Source organism: Accipiter gentilis, chromosome 8 (genome assembly GCF_929443795.1).
Source record: "Accipiter gentilis chromosome 8, bAccGen1.1, whole genome shotgun sequence".
In the NCBI taxonomy this organism is placed as follows: domain Eukaryota; kingdom Metazoa; phylum Chordata; class Aves; order Accipitriformes; family Accipitridae; genus Astur; species Astur gentilis.
Window position 1 is genome coordinate 11,108,341 of NC_064887.1, and position 16,555 is coordinate 11,124,895.

At 37.9% G+C, this 16,555-nt stretch overlaps 1 protein-coding gene across 8 annotated transcripts in view; it reads right to left on the reverse strand.

Moving 5' to 3' along the window:
- Positions 1–16,555, reverse strand: part of MAST2 (microtubule associated serine/threonine kinase 2) — a 200,720-nt gene that overhangs the window by 45,462 nt on the left and 138,703 nt on the right. For all 8 annotated transcript variants that reach the window (XM_049807804.1, XM_049807811.1, XM_049807803.1 and 5 more), the window contains 3 exons: positions 15,002–15,080; positions 9,282–9,436; positions 3–78 (listed from right to left, as the gene is read on the reverse strand). In XM_049807804.1, coding sequence (XP_049663761.1) covers positions 3–78; positions 9,282–9,436; positions 15,002–15,080 — 310 coding nt within the window. The remainder of the gene's footprint in view (positions 1–2; positions 79–9,281; positions 9,437–15,001; positions 15,081–16,555) is intronic.

The following is a 16,555-nucleotide window of genomic DNA, read 5'->3' on the forward strand; positions in this document are numbered from 1 at the left end:
ACCTTTGGAAACCTTTCTTTGTACACATGATTCATCATTATTATCTCACTGTCAAAGGAAATTGGGGAGCGACCCGGGCTAGAGGAAAAAAAGAAAGTACATTATAATTTACAGGTATCACATCAAAACCCTTCAAAACCCAGTGTTGGTCATAATGCTGCCACACTGACTGTAGCCCTTCCAAAGCTTTGACTTCACTTCAGTAATGGGCAGATGCTTAACTTAAGAGAAAATCGTGGCAAGCAATGGCAATCTACAGCCCTCAGAGTTAACTCATTTGAAAACTGCTAACACTCCTGTTTTCACGTGAACTCAGGCAGAAACTCACCTATTTTCAGTGAATGCAAGCCCTAATATACAAGCATGTAAAAAATCAGTGCATTTGCTGCAGGTACATCTGTTATTTCCCTTGTTCTCCTACTGCCCTCCAAGGCAGTGGTAGCAGCCCTGCCCAAGAAGAAATCACTGTTATCTCTGGAATCTCTAGTGCCAGAAAGAGGCAGAGTAAAAGGAAACAAGGAACTTGAGATGAGTTGCTTTCCTTTGTCTGAAGGATACCACGCTGCAGGAAGGATGCAGGAGCAGTGTTATTCAGCTAAATCTTACATATAAATACCACAAGCAATAGGAACAGAATACTTTTCTGAAAACTGCACTCCCTTGAGGCATATTACACTGCGGATGCATATGCATGTATGCATAGGTTAGCAAGCAACTTCAAGGCACACCAAAAAACAGGACACTAAATCTTGACAAACTGCATTTATATTACTGTTTGGGTATTTTTTTTTAAAGAAGAGTTGCATCTCATTTCATCACATCTGATGGTATGCAATGCTCTGACTCATTCTGCCACTGAGGACAGCCAGAGTGAGGTAATGCAGATAATCCCTAGCTACAGGATCGCCTACAGCATCACATTTCTCTCGCTACCTTGTTCTAATGTTCAAGACAAGCAAGGCCTTCAATTATTTGGCATCTTACGTGATCATTGTCTTTATGATTTTAAGAGTACTAGATATTGCTAAAAATATTTTTCTATGTCAGAAAATACAATTTTATCTTGAATGAGTTCAAACATTTTAAACTTTCTTGTGAAGGATGAAATGAATCTCTAAATGGAATAAATGCATTTTAAACTTGGAATGCATTACAGTTACTACCTTGCTGCTAACCTATTTAAAGGAAAACACATTCTTTTGGGAACATATATTTACAATTCAAAGAAAATTTAACTCACTGGCTCACAGAATATAGCAATACCAGTCTCTTTTCATGCCTGACGCTGGAATTCCATGAATTACATTGTGTCTTGTTTTTATTAAGGTTTATCCCTCAGCTTGGGAAAATGCACTTCAGATTAAAACTCACTGAATCCTTACGTTAAAGGAGAAAAACTGATTTGGATGTTTTGGATACCAAGTAAAAACACATTTTCATCAACTTTTTTGAAGAAAATATATCTCTTAACTTGGTAGATAGCTATTTTTAATCAAGGAAAATTGTCTTTAAAAAGAAACTTACATTTATAGTCATATGTAATGTATGACATAACAAAAAGAAGGGTAAGAACATTTAAATTCCAGACTTAGAAGCAAATTCCCCCACACATCCAGCCTGCTATCTTTATCCTTTTTTCTCTAAGACCAAACAATCTGACACAAACACGTGACACTTGTTTACTGGCAGTTCATACGGAGCTGAAGAACTTGGTGAAAACAGTTACTGAAGAATTTATTTTTCTATAATGTATTATTTCTCTGTGTGATTTAAGTGAGGTATAATGACAAGGATATATAAGCCCTTTGGTACTAACTACAGAAACACGGAGGCACATACATACTTCATTTTAACACTAAAGTAGTCCTACTAAAATTTGCGCATGCTTAAGTATTTGCTGTCTTAGGGCTACAATAAAACATGAGGGTTTTTGCCTTTTGCTTTCAAGGCACTTTATTCATATGGATACAGGAAATTAAGAGCTATGCAAAAATCATGCTACTTGAGCTGTCCTGCCAGCAGATGTAGTGTTTCCTTAAGAAAAGCCACAATGACATGGGAATTTATTGCATTTTCTTGTTTTTTACGATTCAGAAACAAAGTAATTTCTTTGCACAAAAGTCTTCTGATTGGCAAGAAAGTAAACACTTATAATGCCTTAACTTCCTTAGGCATTGGCAGTTCTGTCTCTCATCTTTGGAAGCTGATTAATGCCACTTCTTACCACCTAAAATGACAGAGCACCCAAAAAATTCCAGATAAAACCTTGGATCAAGATTCAAATTGTCATTCTAAATAAAATTTGCCCAATATAGCAGGTCAAATTAAATGTCTAGCTGACTATAGCAAGACTGCAACATAATATACTGCACCATAATTTTTTATGTTGATCCTTAGCCTGGGAAACTACAGAAATAGATGGATCACTAACTAACCAAAGGCTAGCTGCCAGGCACTGCTAGTTACTTTACAGCACCTTTGAGACACAACCAGGTGAAAAAGAAACCAGGACTGGGCAGATAACTGAATGCCACCAAAGGAGAACATAAGGAAATCTAGAAAAAAGGAGTTTAATACATTTTATTGGCATGACAGCTTTTCAACACATCTATCTAGTACCAAAAATTTCACATACAGAACTAAATCAGTCTAACATTTCAAGCCTCATAAAGGAACAGATTATTTTCTGTAAAACGGAGGACACATACCATGCACGTGCATAACATTTTAAGACAAAAAGCAGGCTGCTTCTCTTTTCTTAGTTTAGATAGGTAGGTCAAAGAAATTATTATTGTCAGTGAGTTTTTCATTTCAGCAGAGCAGGCATTAGAAGAATAATATCTGTCCCCTTAAGCTTAACAGCAGAATGAAAAACTACTCTTCCTTTTCCCCTTCTTCACCCTCCCTCCACTTTATGAAATGATGTGGTGGCAGACATTCAGTGACGTCTATCTCCTGCAAAGGTTTCTAGCCTTCAACTTGTCAAAACTCACGTGTCTTTATTTGATGCTAGAAAGTGAAAATAGCTTATAGACAGCTATTTCAAGGAGTAGCATCTATAGTAATAACTTAAACCTTACAAAATCTAGTTTAACTGTGACTAAATAAAACTGAAATGTTTATGAATACCTAATTTTTCCTTCACTGTGACAGCTGTATTTATTAAGAAAAAGCAGAGAACCTAAAAGCACTGTATTCTCCTCTGCTTTTACCCTGTACATAAAGGTTTAATTAGGATGTATTTACAGCACATTACCAAACTCAGTGTCCATAGGAAAATTAAAACCATAGGCCTTAATCTTCTGTCATTTCAACATGTTAGATCCTGCCATTAAGCATATACAAAGACAACTCGTAGAAAATGCCAGTTGCCAAAATAAGGAGTTTTAAAACTAGAGAGCTAAAGTTGTATGAAGTAGAAACTAAGTTAAACCTTCTGCTGAAGGTGAGGAGAGCACTGGCCTTCCTCTTCCTCCAAGAAATAAAGATATAAATCTTTTTCCTCATACAAATTGCATTAACACTAGAAGTAAGTCAGAAAATTTCCCCTGAAAAAAAAGAGACAATAAAGCAGAACCAAATATGGACAATCTACATCTGTCTATCAAATTTCAGAGCAAATATGACTAAGTGCTTCACGCAGCCCACAACAATTAGACCTTTGGGCCTAATCCTGTTTCTGACAGGACAATGACCAAAGGAGAACTGATCTCAGTAGAGCAGAACCTATCTGCTAAAGTCTGAATTTATGCAACATGCACAATAGTAGTGAAATACAGTTTCCCACAGAATTACAATAATCTATACCATGGAGGAAATAATGTAGAAAATTAAATGCGTAACTTTAGATTGCTTTTCAGTATTTATTCAAGGATCCTTCTTCCTGCATAATCATAACCAAACAGCACAGAAAGTCCACACTGGGCAGTTATTCTAGTGCTGCTAGAAAAAAGGGAATCCAAGGCAAAGCAGGATATACAGTAATTCTTCTTCTTCTTTTTACAAACAGGCAAGCAGTGAAACAGAACAGTAAAGAGTCTTTCTTACTGAGCACTTTGAAAAGTAATTTCTGAGTTTGTTGCTTCAGTGACGTTTAATCTGTGGACAAATACTATTTGTGATTGGTTTTGTATTGCTGAACTGTTTTCCAGTTCAGCCTTTCTTTATACTAGGAGTGACATTCTTATGAATGTAAGGGTTTTTTTAAACATTTATAAATAGAAATAATAAATTAATTAATAATAATTTAAAAATATATGTATATATATGAGAGAGCATTAAGGGAAAGGGAATACATTTCAATCACAATCTCTTTGAAAGTAAGGACTAATGAGTCCTTTCTACAGACTTACACGGGGGGTGCAACTACCTCTTTCCAATACCTCAGGATTTTTTTATCCATGCCAACGAAGAGTAAAACTGCTTTAGACAGAAAACACTAGAAAGTTAAAGTAATGAGCAGTACACAGGGCAAATAAGAATACCCAGTTTTCCTCATAATAGAAAACCACAAAGATGGTGAGTGAAACCAAAAGTTAATAAATGTAAAACCAATCACTTTGAAGAACATTTTAAAATCAGGTTCACAGAACTCAGTCTTGACAGAGAGGAGAGACCAACATTATCTGTAATGTAGTTAGAATGTATTTTCATAGGAAATAGATGCCTTATGCTTCAGAATATAAAAACTATTATGCCTCTCTGGCAAATTCCTGGCTGCATGAATCCCCACTCTGCAGGGAGCACCACCTGTTCCTCCGCAGCTTGCAGCGGACGGCACTTTCTGAAAGCAGCAGCATGAAGCGATGAAACCACCAAGATTACTCAAGTGGTTAAAGCTGATGCTTAAGTGCAGTGAGATGAGAAAGCTCCACAACCTGCAGGATCAATCTTTAAAATAAAAATGGACTATGTGGGCCACTGGTGTGGTTTCACAACACCTATTCCTTCTTCCCATCTTGGGTATTTTATTTCAGAAGTCTTTTTTGACAACTGGCATTTTCTAGGAGTTGTCTCTGTATATTCTTAACGGCAGGATCTAGCGTGTCAAAAGTCAGGTTGGAGGATTGCATTTGAAATGCACTACACAGCAAAGAGATGAAGGAGCGTGTTTGATTAAGGATGATCTCATCTACTTCAGCTATATAAAAATTCACTGCTACAATCTTTAACGCTTTTTCCCTAGACAACATTATCCTGAAATACAAAAAGAGATCAAGAAAAATGGGCAGATTGGTGGGCTGAGTGACTGCACAAAGGCAGATTCTGAAGAAGTCATTATTAGTTAACTCTGCTTTTATCTCTGACTTCGCCACACATTTCCACATGTTAGCAACTGCTAAAGAAAAACAAGAAAAGAGAACAGGGGAAAGATGGAGGGCAGCATCTCTCTAACATAGAGACAGTAAGGATGCCAAGTTTAGTGAAGAATTCACACTTTCCATGCATTTTACTCCCAGGAGAAAAGATCTTCTTCAGATAAAGCCCAGGATTGTTCTAAACAAAGTGAATGTAGGCTGGACATCTCTCTGTTGGCCAATAACTTGAAGGATTTGAAGGTTGCATTACAAAAAAAGAGACCAGTTGAGAGATGGTATTTAGGAACTACTTTGGCAAGTAAGAAAGAAATACTCTCTTCTACTGAAGACACACTGTAAGCACCAAAACAGGTGGGTCACATGGAAATATGTTCTTTCATTTAGCATGCGAGTACTGGATCTATTGGAGATGGATGAGAAAACAGTCTCCTGGCTTTAGCAACCAGCTTCAAAAGCATGTCACACTTTTGGTTTCCAGCATTGGTCTCAGGCTACCTCCTTCTACCTGCACAGAAAAGCAGCTGGGAAAGAACCAGTGCCATTTCTTTGGTGTAGAAATTTGGGGGATTTCAAATAAGGCATGATTAGTTAGGCAATGAGTATCTTCAAGCCACCCTGGCAGAATACCTCAAGCAATGGAGGTGGTACCAACTTGTCAGCGTACATCAGCCAACGCTACCCTCCATAACTGTACACTTTGTTACTTTTTTCATCCAGTTTGATCATTAAGACTGCTCTGTATGAACAGAACCTTTGCAGCTAAGTACAAGAAAATGGTAATTTCTAGTCAAAGTAGTAGATTTTTCCAAAAGTTACATCTAGGCAATACTCTCTATCTAGGAGCATAAAAGGATCAGCTGATACTTCTAAAAAATCCTGGGTTAGAGACCCTCAAAAACAACAGTCCCAGCATTTGACAGTGACATCTCAAAATACCAGTACCTCTCTCATAAAAAGAGATGTAAGGCTGCAGTCACAAAGGATGAAAAATGAATACATGTTAACAATCAGTCATAAATAACAGACCATCTTCTAAATTACAAAGCTGTGACCGCCAATTAAAGAAAACGTCTGATGTATTTTGTTAATCTGCTTTTCATTAGAGCTGATCAAACAACACCATTAAATGCTTATGAAAATATTATATTTTTAGGAAATTCCTGCTTCATTTTCAACACGTTAACTGCTCAGATTTTATTTTTTCATTTCTTAAGTAAAAATATCCTCCCACCAAGTAAGCTAACTCTGTCATGTGGGCAAATAAATAAGCAAGATGTGCAGTGAATAAGGTCTGGTCTTCACATATTTCAGTACTTGTTTGTTTACAAGGACATGCTACCCTCTGTCAAAGTGGGTATTTACTCCTGCAAACATTGCTCCAATTGGTTGGATTGACATATCAATTTTCCTTTGAGACGCAAGGGCCAGCATGAATGCTTGGTAGTGGCAAGGGTGCTGTAGAGTCACACACCATCACAGTACTAGCAATAAGTAAAATGAAAAACAAATCAGGCACAGTAAGTTTGAAAAATTAAATTACTTCATTCTAAGCTGTGGAATACCAATAAGGCTGGCCATTATCACACTGAAAACCAGAGACAGCTAGAGAAAGCATTCAAGAGGGGAGGAAGATTAATCACATAGTTATATGACACACTGAATTAATCTAGTCTCGTCACAGAGTATAAACCTACTATATGATAACTCTGCTTTTAAATTGGCTCAGAGAGGTAAAATTCTCAGCAAGTTGATAATCCATATTAACAAGGAAAAAAATAAAATTGGGCTCTTCATTTTATTGTTCATATCATTCTTGCATTAGCAAGAGTGTCTTATACTTCATTATGCCAACAGTAATATGTCCGTGTTAGAAAGGACAATAATTATTTTAGTGATGTGTTGTCTACCTACAGTAGTTGTCTTATCTATAAAGAATTAGTACTACTACAGATACACTACTCAGCGATTATCAGCATTAAGAGTGACAGCAAGAGGACTGAAGTAGGACTATTGTTCAAAGAGACTTAGTACAAATCATAAAACTAGCCTTTTACTACATAGCAATTTGTGGAGATCAAGGGCTAAGTGTGCTACTACCCACAGTACTTACCTGCTCCTGTAGATTACTGTGTAACTACACTTAGTAGATCCATATGCAATTACCATGCAGCCTGCACTGAAGTTTAGAACATACAAATAATTATGAAAGGTCAGCTCTGCCATGACACGATACTCACCATAGATTTTTTTGTTGTTGTTATCTTGGCCTGTTTCACTTCTCCTATTACAAATCTCGGCCTAGATCCTGAGCTGGGCACACTGATTCAGTATTTCCAGCTGGCAGAACTTCTGAATCTTGTCCATTAATCTAAAGGCAATATCCACCTCTGACACCCTCAGATGAGAAGCAGAAGGGAGACTTCACCTCCCTGTCCCCTGCTTGTATAAATCCTTTTTCTTTCATAAGATGCTGCATCTAGAGGTACACATCTCTAGACTTTCATTCACTTGGTCCAGCACTAAAATGTATAGCAAAACTTAAGGCTTTTGCCATGATATAAAATGTTTGTGGATTTATTCCACATAACTGTTAGAGACCTGCAAGAAAAATTGCGCAGAGAGTTTGTGGAATCTCTGTCCTTGGACATATTCAAAAGCTGTCTGGACATGGTCCTAGGCAATCTGCTCAAGCAAGGGTTTGGACAAGATGACCTCCAGAGGTCCCTTCCAACCTCAGTCATTTTGTAGTCCTGTGAAAGATGAAATTCTAGTTGCTTCTGTTTTTAAATACGGAAAAATCAACTGCACAAGGAAATAACCCCTGGATAGCTATCTTTGAACAACCCGTTCTCTGAAGCAACAGTAAAAATTATTCAACTGCTAATGCAGGAGAAATATTTTCAGCACTATTACAAAATTGCTCTTGGGTGCAATTCTATTTAGGGTTTTGACATCATCTACTCTAGTGTCCCAGTTTTGGCTGGGATAGAGTTCATTTTCTTCCTAGTAGCTGGTATAGTGCTATGTTTGGGATTCAGTATGAGAAGAATGTTGATAACACACTGATGTTTTCAGTTGTTGCTAAGTCGTATTTATACTAAGTCAAGGATTTTTCAGCTTCTCATGCTCAGCCAGCAAGAAGGCTGGAGGGGCACAAGAAGTTGGGAGGGGACACAGCCAGGGCAGCTGACCCAAACTGGCCAAAGGGGTATTCCAGAAATACTATGTGACATCATGCCCAGTATATAAACTGGGGGGAGTGGGGCTGGGGGGTGGATTGCTGCTTGGGAACTAACTGGGTGTCAGTCGGCGGGTGGTGAGCAATTGCACTGTGCATCACTTTGTATATTCCTATCCTTTTATTACTATATTTGTTATTCTATTATTGTTATTATTATCATTATCAGTTTCTTCCTTTCTGTTCTGTTAAACTGTTCTTATCTCAACCTACAAGTTTTACTTTTTCTTCCTGATTCGCTTCCCCATCCCACTGGATGGGATGGGGAATGAGTGAGCTGCTGCATGATGCTTAGTTGCTGTCTGGGGTTAAACCACAGCATCTAGTTTTCATACCCCTTCAGAAGCACTGCTGGAAAAGTTGTTAACAGTGACTGTAACCACTTCTTTATATAAAGGCAGAAAAATTCAGAGAAGAAACTTCACTAAAAGGAAATCTACTTTTTATAGATTTAGCACAAGACGCTTGTGCATCAGGTTTTCATAGGGTTGTTGTGAAGATACAAAAGCAGACTGTGATAACCATTTTGCAACCCAAAACCTCAGCATAAAAAAAAAAAAAAATACTTTCTGATTAGGTGAGGTAGGTTAAGTGTTGATTAAAATCATTTCAAAAATGTGTAACAAAAGAACCACAAATGACTATTCTTAGATCAGAAAGCACACATAGAAATGCAATACATGTGTCCAACATCTCGAAAATTCAGCAAACAACCCAAAGCTCACCTGAGACTGCGAGACCGAGGCCTCAAGGCTGGAGAATGGCGCCCTTCCTCATCAGTGATGCTCTCAGTACTGAAATGCTTTGTCAGGAAATGAAGTTCATCTGCCGTGGGCTGAAAGGGCAGCTGGTGCAGCTTCTCCTGAGATGAGCATGATGACTGAGTACAGAAAAAAATACAGAAAAGAAATGCACTAAACGCATGCATAGGGGTCAGCTAATGAATGGAAGAGGAACGGATTCTGCCAGACACTGCACACTCCAGCGGAAAAGAAAGCTACTTATCAGACCAGGTGCCTCTCTTCGTTGTTCTCATTAGGCTAAGCCAACTCTTAGGTACAACAACAGAGCTGGTGAGATCAGGAAGACATTGGGAGAAGGCCAGGGAACCACTGCATCTGATTCTGGAACCATTAGATCTTATCATGCAGGTAATTTACTATCAGGAGGCAGAAAGGAAGGTATGTGAGTACCAGCGCTACTCTTGAGGTTCCTGGAGTGGTGAGCAACTTTCTTTCCTTTTCCCTCATGCTCTCTTAGCTCAGGAGTTTCACTGGCATGCAGAATGCTATGGAGCTGTGTAGACGTGAGAGATTTTGCTGATCATTGGCTCTCATTGGAAATTGCTATTGTAAATGGTCAGGATTTTACTTCTCCCTTCCTTTACCCATCAGGCTTCTTTTCTAACTAAGTAGGCAATAATAAAATGAAAGTAGCTGACTTTGCAGAGTTGTAAGACTAATAGTTTCTTGTTATAAACAGCTTATTCATCTTTAAAGTAGTTGATGCATTTATAAGACACGTCTTGTGATAATGATAGACACGAAACTGTTTTAATCCTTGAACTTCAAGAAACCTGACATTAAAATAAATATTTGTGGGAAGTGTTAATAACATCAAATGTTGGATGTTCCAGGGGAAAAAGCTGTAGGTCAACTAACAAATGCATTTCTTCTTGCGTGATTTTTCAATGCCCCTTTCCATTTTACAAAAGTAAGAAAATATATTATGTAAGGGCAAATTAAAAATCCTCTTTAAAAACAAAGCGGGGGGGGGGAAGGGGTGAGGAGTGCTGAATAACCAGAGTAGCACCAGTGGGCCTTATTAAAAACATTATCCTAATCTAAGTTCCAATGCTCCTTATTGATCTGATGAAATTAATTATGTACACCGTTCCAGTGGGAAAACTACTTCTTTTGCTACAATAACCCTCACTCACACTGGAAAGCACTGCATCCTAGTACCAGGGGTATTGGTAGGAGAGAATTATAAATGATATAACACGTATGACCAAAGCTTTTAACTCACCTAGCATGCTTTTCTAGATTTATTTGCTGTTGATGGTTTTTGGAAAAGAAAGCTAATAAGTATGGCCAAGCAATGAAAGCCAGATGCTGACAAGGCTTTTCACCAAGTCCTGCATGTTTGTAATGTTGACAGCAAAGAGAAAATACTCTGAAATCACATAAAACAGGTACATCCAAATTTGTCAAGAAGGTAACAACTACACTTGAACTGAATTAAAACTAAGCAGATTGTTGCAGATCCTAGCATAGTCTTATCTAGAGAATTCTAGCCAAGACTGAGATGGAGATCTGCATGTCAGAACTTATAAACCTAAAGATCATATTCTTTGATAAAAATATAATTAGCTCCACACCCCAGATCCATTCCTCTGCACTGCACAGAAGTATTTACAGAAAAGAACACCCTTGAAAGCCTTGGGACATGCACAAACTCCCCAGATGTGGCTGGAACTGGAAGCCACCACTTCCAATGTTTTCCTTCAGACAGGTCTAGGTGCAGGGAACATGTTGGGAAGTCTTATCCAGCAGTGTCCACACACTGATGGTCATCCAGATGATGTATCAGCTTACACTGGTCTAATCCACACTAAAGCCAAGATGGAGAGTCTGGGTATTTGATAGCCCCTTTGCCCACAGCTATTCTGCTGTGCACACTGCTTATCCCAAGTACAGAAGTCCTTGTAGTACAGAATTATGCAAGCCCTGTTTGACTTTCAGAGCTTTCTTTGATGTCTGTCTTTGTGTCTTACAGAATACAAAGACCGGGGAGAAGTACCTGCCTATGAAAAAACAGCAACACTTTCAAAGAAAAGGTACGCCTCAGTTGACATCCCGTTCATGATGAATAACGCAAGTCCTGCAATAGAGCAGGAAGTACTGAAGACTATCTTACAAACCTGCATTAGCAGGTACTCAAGTTCTGGCATTACAAATACATGTCTTATTCAAAACAAAATTAACCTAAAACTACCACATTAAGGACGGTTAGCTAGGCACTAGAGTTAGAAAACAAATAAAAACTGATAGTCTAGAAAAAGCATTAAAAATTTTATGTCTCCTAACAGCAAAATCACTGGGAAGCAGTGCTAGTCAGCTTATGGATGACCCAACAAAAGCCTCCCTCCACTTTCTCTCCCTAAAGCAATCACATCACAAAGTTTGTAATTCCAGAGAATAATTAAAGCAAGTCCTGAAGAAAAAGGCCATGATGAGAAATGGACTTTCCTCTGCCAAGGGCTTCTCTAGCAGTCTTAAGGCGTACAACCTTTCAATGAAAAAGCATGAAAGCAAAGTGAAATACTTCTGAAGCATTGATTTTTAAGTAATCACATCACTGTATTCGATATCTGCAGCAGACTAATACAAACATCCCTCTGGTGTCTTAATTACAGATGCAGAATTCACCAACTCTTCTCCAGTAAAAAAAATCAAGCTAACACTACAGTAGCTTATATATTAACTCTGCATCTAGAAAATGAATAGCAGATTAGATGTTTAAAAATAATTGTATATTGGCCCATTCAACTGACTGTTCTATATTCATCTAATTTGAAAGAAGGTCTTTAGCTTTTTTAGTGTTGGGCTGATGATGTATATCTGGTCTTCATGATTCATATGAAAAGGGTAAATGTGTATTTTTTTAAAAGTGCTATCCCTCATTTGGAAGCAAAAAATAAAGCAGAATCTACAGGTTTCCACTGACCTTAGACTAGACAAATGTCTTGGTTTGTTCAGTTGGTTGATTGGTAGAGCAGCTGATCTATGACCACATTGATGCAGGTCAGCTCTAACTGCCATACAGAACTCAGGCCAGCAGAACACAGAACTGATGCTCTTCTTGATATTTCATTTCCTACTCATATGTACACCAGAAAGAAGGTCTACCGGCTTCCTTCTATCGTGCTTGAAAAAGAAATGTAATCTTGAAGACTGATCACTTGAAATGGAAGCCAAAAATCCTGTTATATTCACATCTGCGGCATTAATTCATTGTGCCCTTTTGACAAGCCCCTTGACTACTTCCTACTTCAGTTTTAAAGTCTATGCAGGAATAATACTGCTTTTATCAACTTCAGAGGTGTTATTCAGATCAATTCAAATTAATTCTAATCTATGAAATACTATGATAATAGTATTGTCACAGACAAGTAGTAAGTAGGATTGGCTTAGAAATTTAATACTAAGTTTAATAGCTCCAAGAATTGCATCACTACTTACTTAACGGCCCACTTCAATGTCTTTCTGAGATTGTAACACTGAACCAGCAAAAGAAAAAGACATGAGAGTCTCAGCCATTTAGAAGAAAAAAAGTCTTGGAATTACAGGTTTTAATCTAACTATTTCCTGCAGGAAGGTGAATTCAGATCTGTATATGACCATCACTTCATGCTTCTCATTATACCACCCTGTTTTCTGTTTCTTACAATACTTACACCATTTGAACTGATGCTTTCTATGTGACATGTCTATCTCAGATCTGTTGGGTTGGGGTTGTTTGGTTTTTTTTCTGGAAGAATCTCAATCAAAATGATCTAGCTATTTCTGGCAACATGTCAAGAGACAAATGTGTTTTCTTCCCCATGTCAGGAAGCTGAGAACTTTCTAAAAGTACCTTTAATGTCCCTATTTCAAAGCAAGGACTCATACTTCCAACAGATAGTTTTTGTTGTTGTTAGTTTTTCTCTCTCCATGGACTTCTACCCAAAGGCTGGTCAAACTATAAATTCTTGAAAAACTACTGATCACACCTGCAGGTAAGAAGGACTTACACACTGCAGGCAGTTTGGTCTCCAAAATGTCATCTTCACAGGCATCTTGGAAACTCTCACAGTGACTACCAATGATCAAACTATTTGGATGTCATCCATACAGAAAGTAACTGTACTTGCTCCATGCTCTCATAGCCGGTACCCAGAAGAGGACTTAGCCATGGCTTATACCCATAAAGATTTAACCTAAGACTATAAAGGCAAAAGCAGAGCTCCATTTTAACAGCTGCTCTCAGGTGCTTGAATATATAATACTGCTTGGCAGCAAAACCAGGGGCATCTTATTCATGTCGATAATGAAATCTTCTCCCACATTTTTCTGTGCTCCTGCCCATATATTCATACACACATGCGCACACACACAGAGAGACTTCTCCCACAGGAGACTGAAATCAAGTCACCTGCCTTCAAAGGAGACAAAAAAAAACCCCAAAACGAACAAAAAACCAACTGTCTTGATGGACAAAAGATAATAAATTGTGAAAATTGTGCAAACTAGAGTCTGTGGGGATCTGTCTGAACATATAAAGCTACAGATATGAGATTAACATTGCAAAATCAAATTTTAATCATATCAATTCATGCTAAAAGGAAACTTTTAACCCCAATTTCTTCTCTTGCTATGTAGACTGAATTAACACTCACTTCCTAAGGATCTGTGATGATAAATTTGTGCTTGAGAAGCACTAGAAATTTATGGATGAACTTAACAGAACAGCTCACAAGGAAAACAATGACACTGATTCAGTGTAAGATTTGCATAACATGGAATATTGAGTCCTAATTAATGCAGGTATTACAATTATTCGGAACATACTCTAAACAGTACACAAAACCCAAAATGATCAGTAGAAGTATTACGAAAAGAGGCAGTGATATATGACCACACAGTTGAAGACAATCACCATAACACACATACAAAAGCGTGTTACTTTAAGTCTGTACAGGTAGCCTTAACATTTCTAATTTTTCTATGCTTGGCTTTGTAAGGTTGTTATGTAGATAACCACAACATCTAGTTCACATAAACTAAAGAATAAGATTCACTGTATGATGTATCTGAGAGTTATAAGGGTTAACACAGTGCTGCTACCTTACTGGTATTAATGACATACTAGCCTTTTGAAAGTACAGAACTCAAGCAAACTGCAGCCAGCCTTTCTAATGACATGCGTAAGAACTGAAAAGCTTTATTAGGAGGTTCAAATTATTGGAGTTGAGTAACAAATGTGGATTATCAGTTTTTATTTTTGCTAGCCTGATAGCAGAGGTTTTCATACTAAGAACTTGACAGCAGACAAGAATTTCATTTCCCAGTTACAAAAAGGTGAGAGCTGGCTAGTAGTTATGCACTATCGCTTAGAGTCCTACCACTTCTGAGACATTCTGCCTCTCAACTGATCGGTCGAGCCAAGTGCTGCACTGGGATTTCACCAATGCTAAAGGCAAAGTGCAAGATGACAGGAGCTGGGAAATGGAGGAAAAAGCAGCAGAACCAATAATTAAAATAATTTTTAAAATAATTAGTGTATTAAATAATGTTAGCAAAACAATGAAGAAAGATCAGATATTTTAGTAAAGACTCAAAAGCTGATTTGTTAGGGTGTGTTTGTACAAACTGAATTGCTTGGAAAAGTCTGTGCCACTTACAGAAACTGTTGAACTGGGAGTGTTTGTTCCATATCCAGATGAAGGAAGGGAGGCCAAGGACCAGCGGCGTCCATCAGTTCTGGGGAAAAGAAGTAAGGGAAATTACTGTCAGGGGTATATTGGCTAATTCTTGGGGGAAATAAGCATTTTTCTCCCCCAAAATCTCTCAACCTCACGTTTTTTATTAGTCTCAAGTTATCCAGATAAATGAGGTACCCTATTTACAATGACCTTTGTGAAAAAGCAGCTAGGGTAAGTTTTAAAAGCAAAAGTAAGTGACCTTGGAAAAGATAAAGCAAATGGGCATCAGATTCCTGCATTAAGTAGATGCTTTGTAAATGTGACCAATTGTGCAAAAATTGGAGTTTCTAAAACAGACAAATGAAATCAGCTCATTTCAAACTTATGTGAAGAAGACAGTCGTGCCTAAGATAATTACTTATGCAGTTCCTTGTCTTCCAAATAAAGTTTAAAATTGAGGGGGAAAAAAAATCATATTAGATCAAGAATCAACTGAAAGCAGATTTGTTAGTTTACCTAGTCAGAAGGCATTCTGCCTAGCACATCGCCTGACACAGCTGGTGAATTAAATCCACTACAGCAGATCTGAACAGAGCCGAGGGGTCCACTCAAAATACAGGGAGATAGAAATCACAGAAACCTCACCTAGGGTCTCTTTCACGTCCAGTCAACATAATATTAGTAGTTATTTCCCTATCGTAGCCAAAGAAACATTACCCTCAGGGAAAACAGCCAAAACATCCTGGAGTTACTGCAGAAAAGGTCTTGTCTTACCAATGTCAAAACTGAGGAACTACACAACTGCTTTGAGAATAATTAGTGTTGCCCTCCCTGAAACCCTCTTCTCCCGCCAGAACCTGCCTCAGTGAGGATGGAAACTGAACTACATTCAGCTCAGTCTCACAGTGCTTTTTCTGCCTCTGATTTCACTTCAGTCTCACATGCATTTTGTGTCCTATAATGGACAAATGTGTCCCGCTGCATGACAGGATGGATGTTAAAGAAGTCTCTTCCTCACATCAGTTTCCGTTTGCTTGCTTCTTTTATTACAGCAGATTAGCAGTAACTGGTCATAAAGTGAAGCTGAATCAGAACAGTTTGTCATTCTAACCTACTTTGGAAAGATTTGGGGGTTTTTTGCTACGTGTAGATACAATACATTTATGCAAGTGCATTATAAAATGGGATGTTTCATACAGGTCTGAAATAGTGCTTAGTTCTTATTAAAATCTCAACTGTTATCATCTTCACAGTAATACTTCTCATCCCACTATCCACACCCATGAACCCTCATCTTCAGAAAAAAGTTCAATGCACACCCAGGCATTTATTTTCAGGCACTGATATACACTACTCTTCTTTGCCATCTACCTTAGAACAAGAGGGAAATACACTTGCTGTTCTACATCACTGAGAGACTATTATGTCAAGAGTTTTTAAAGACTCATGCTTCATGCATTAAGAAAAAATAATCAAGCTGTAATGCAGATTTCTATTGCATGCTTATGCTATAGCCAAACCCCATTTAGTCAC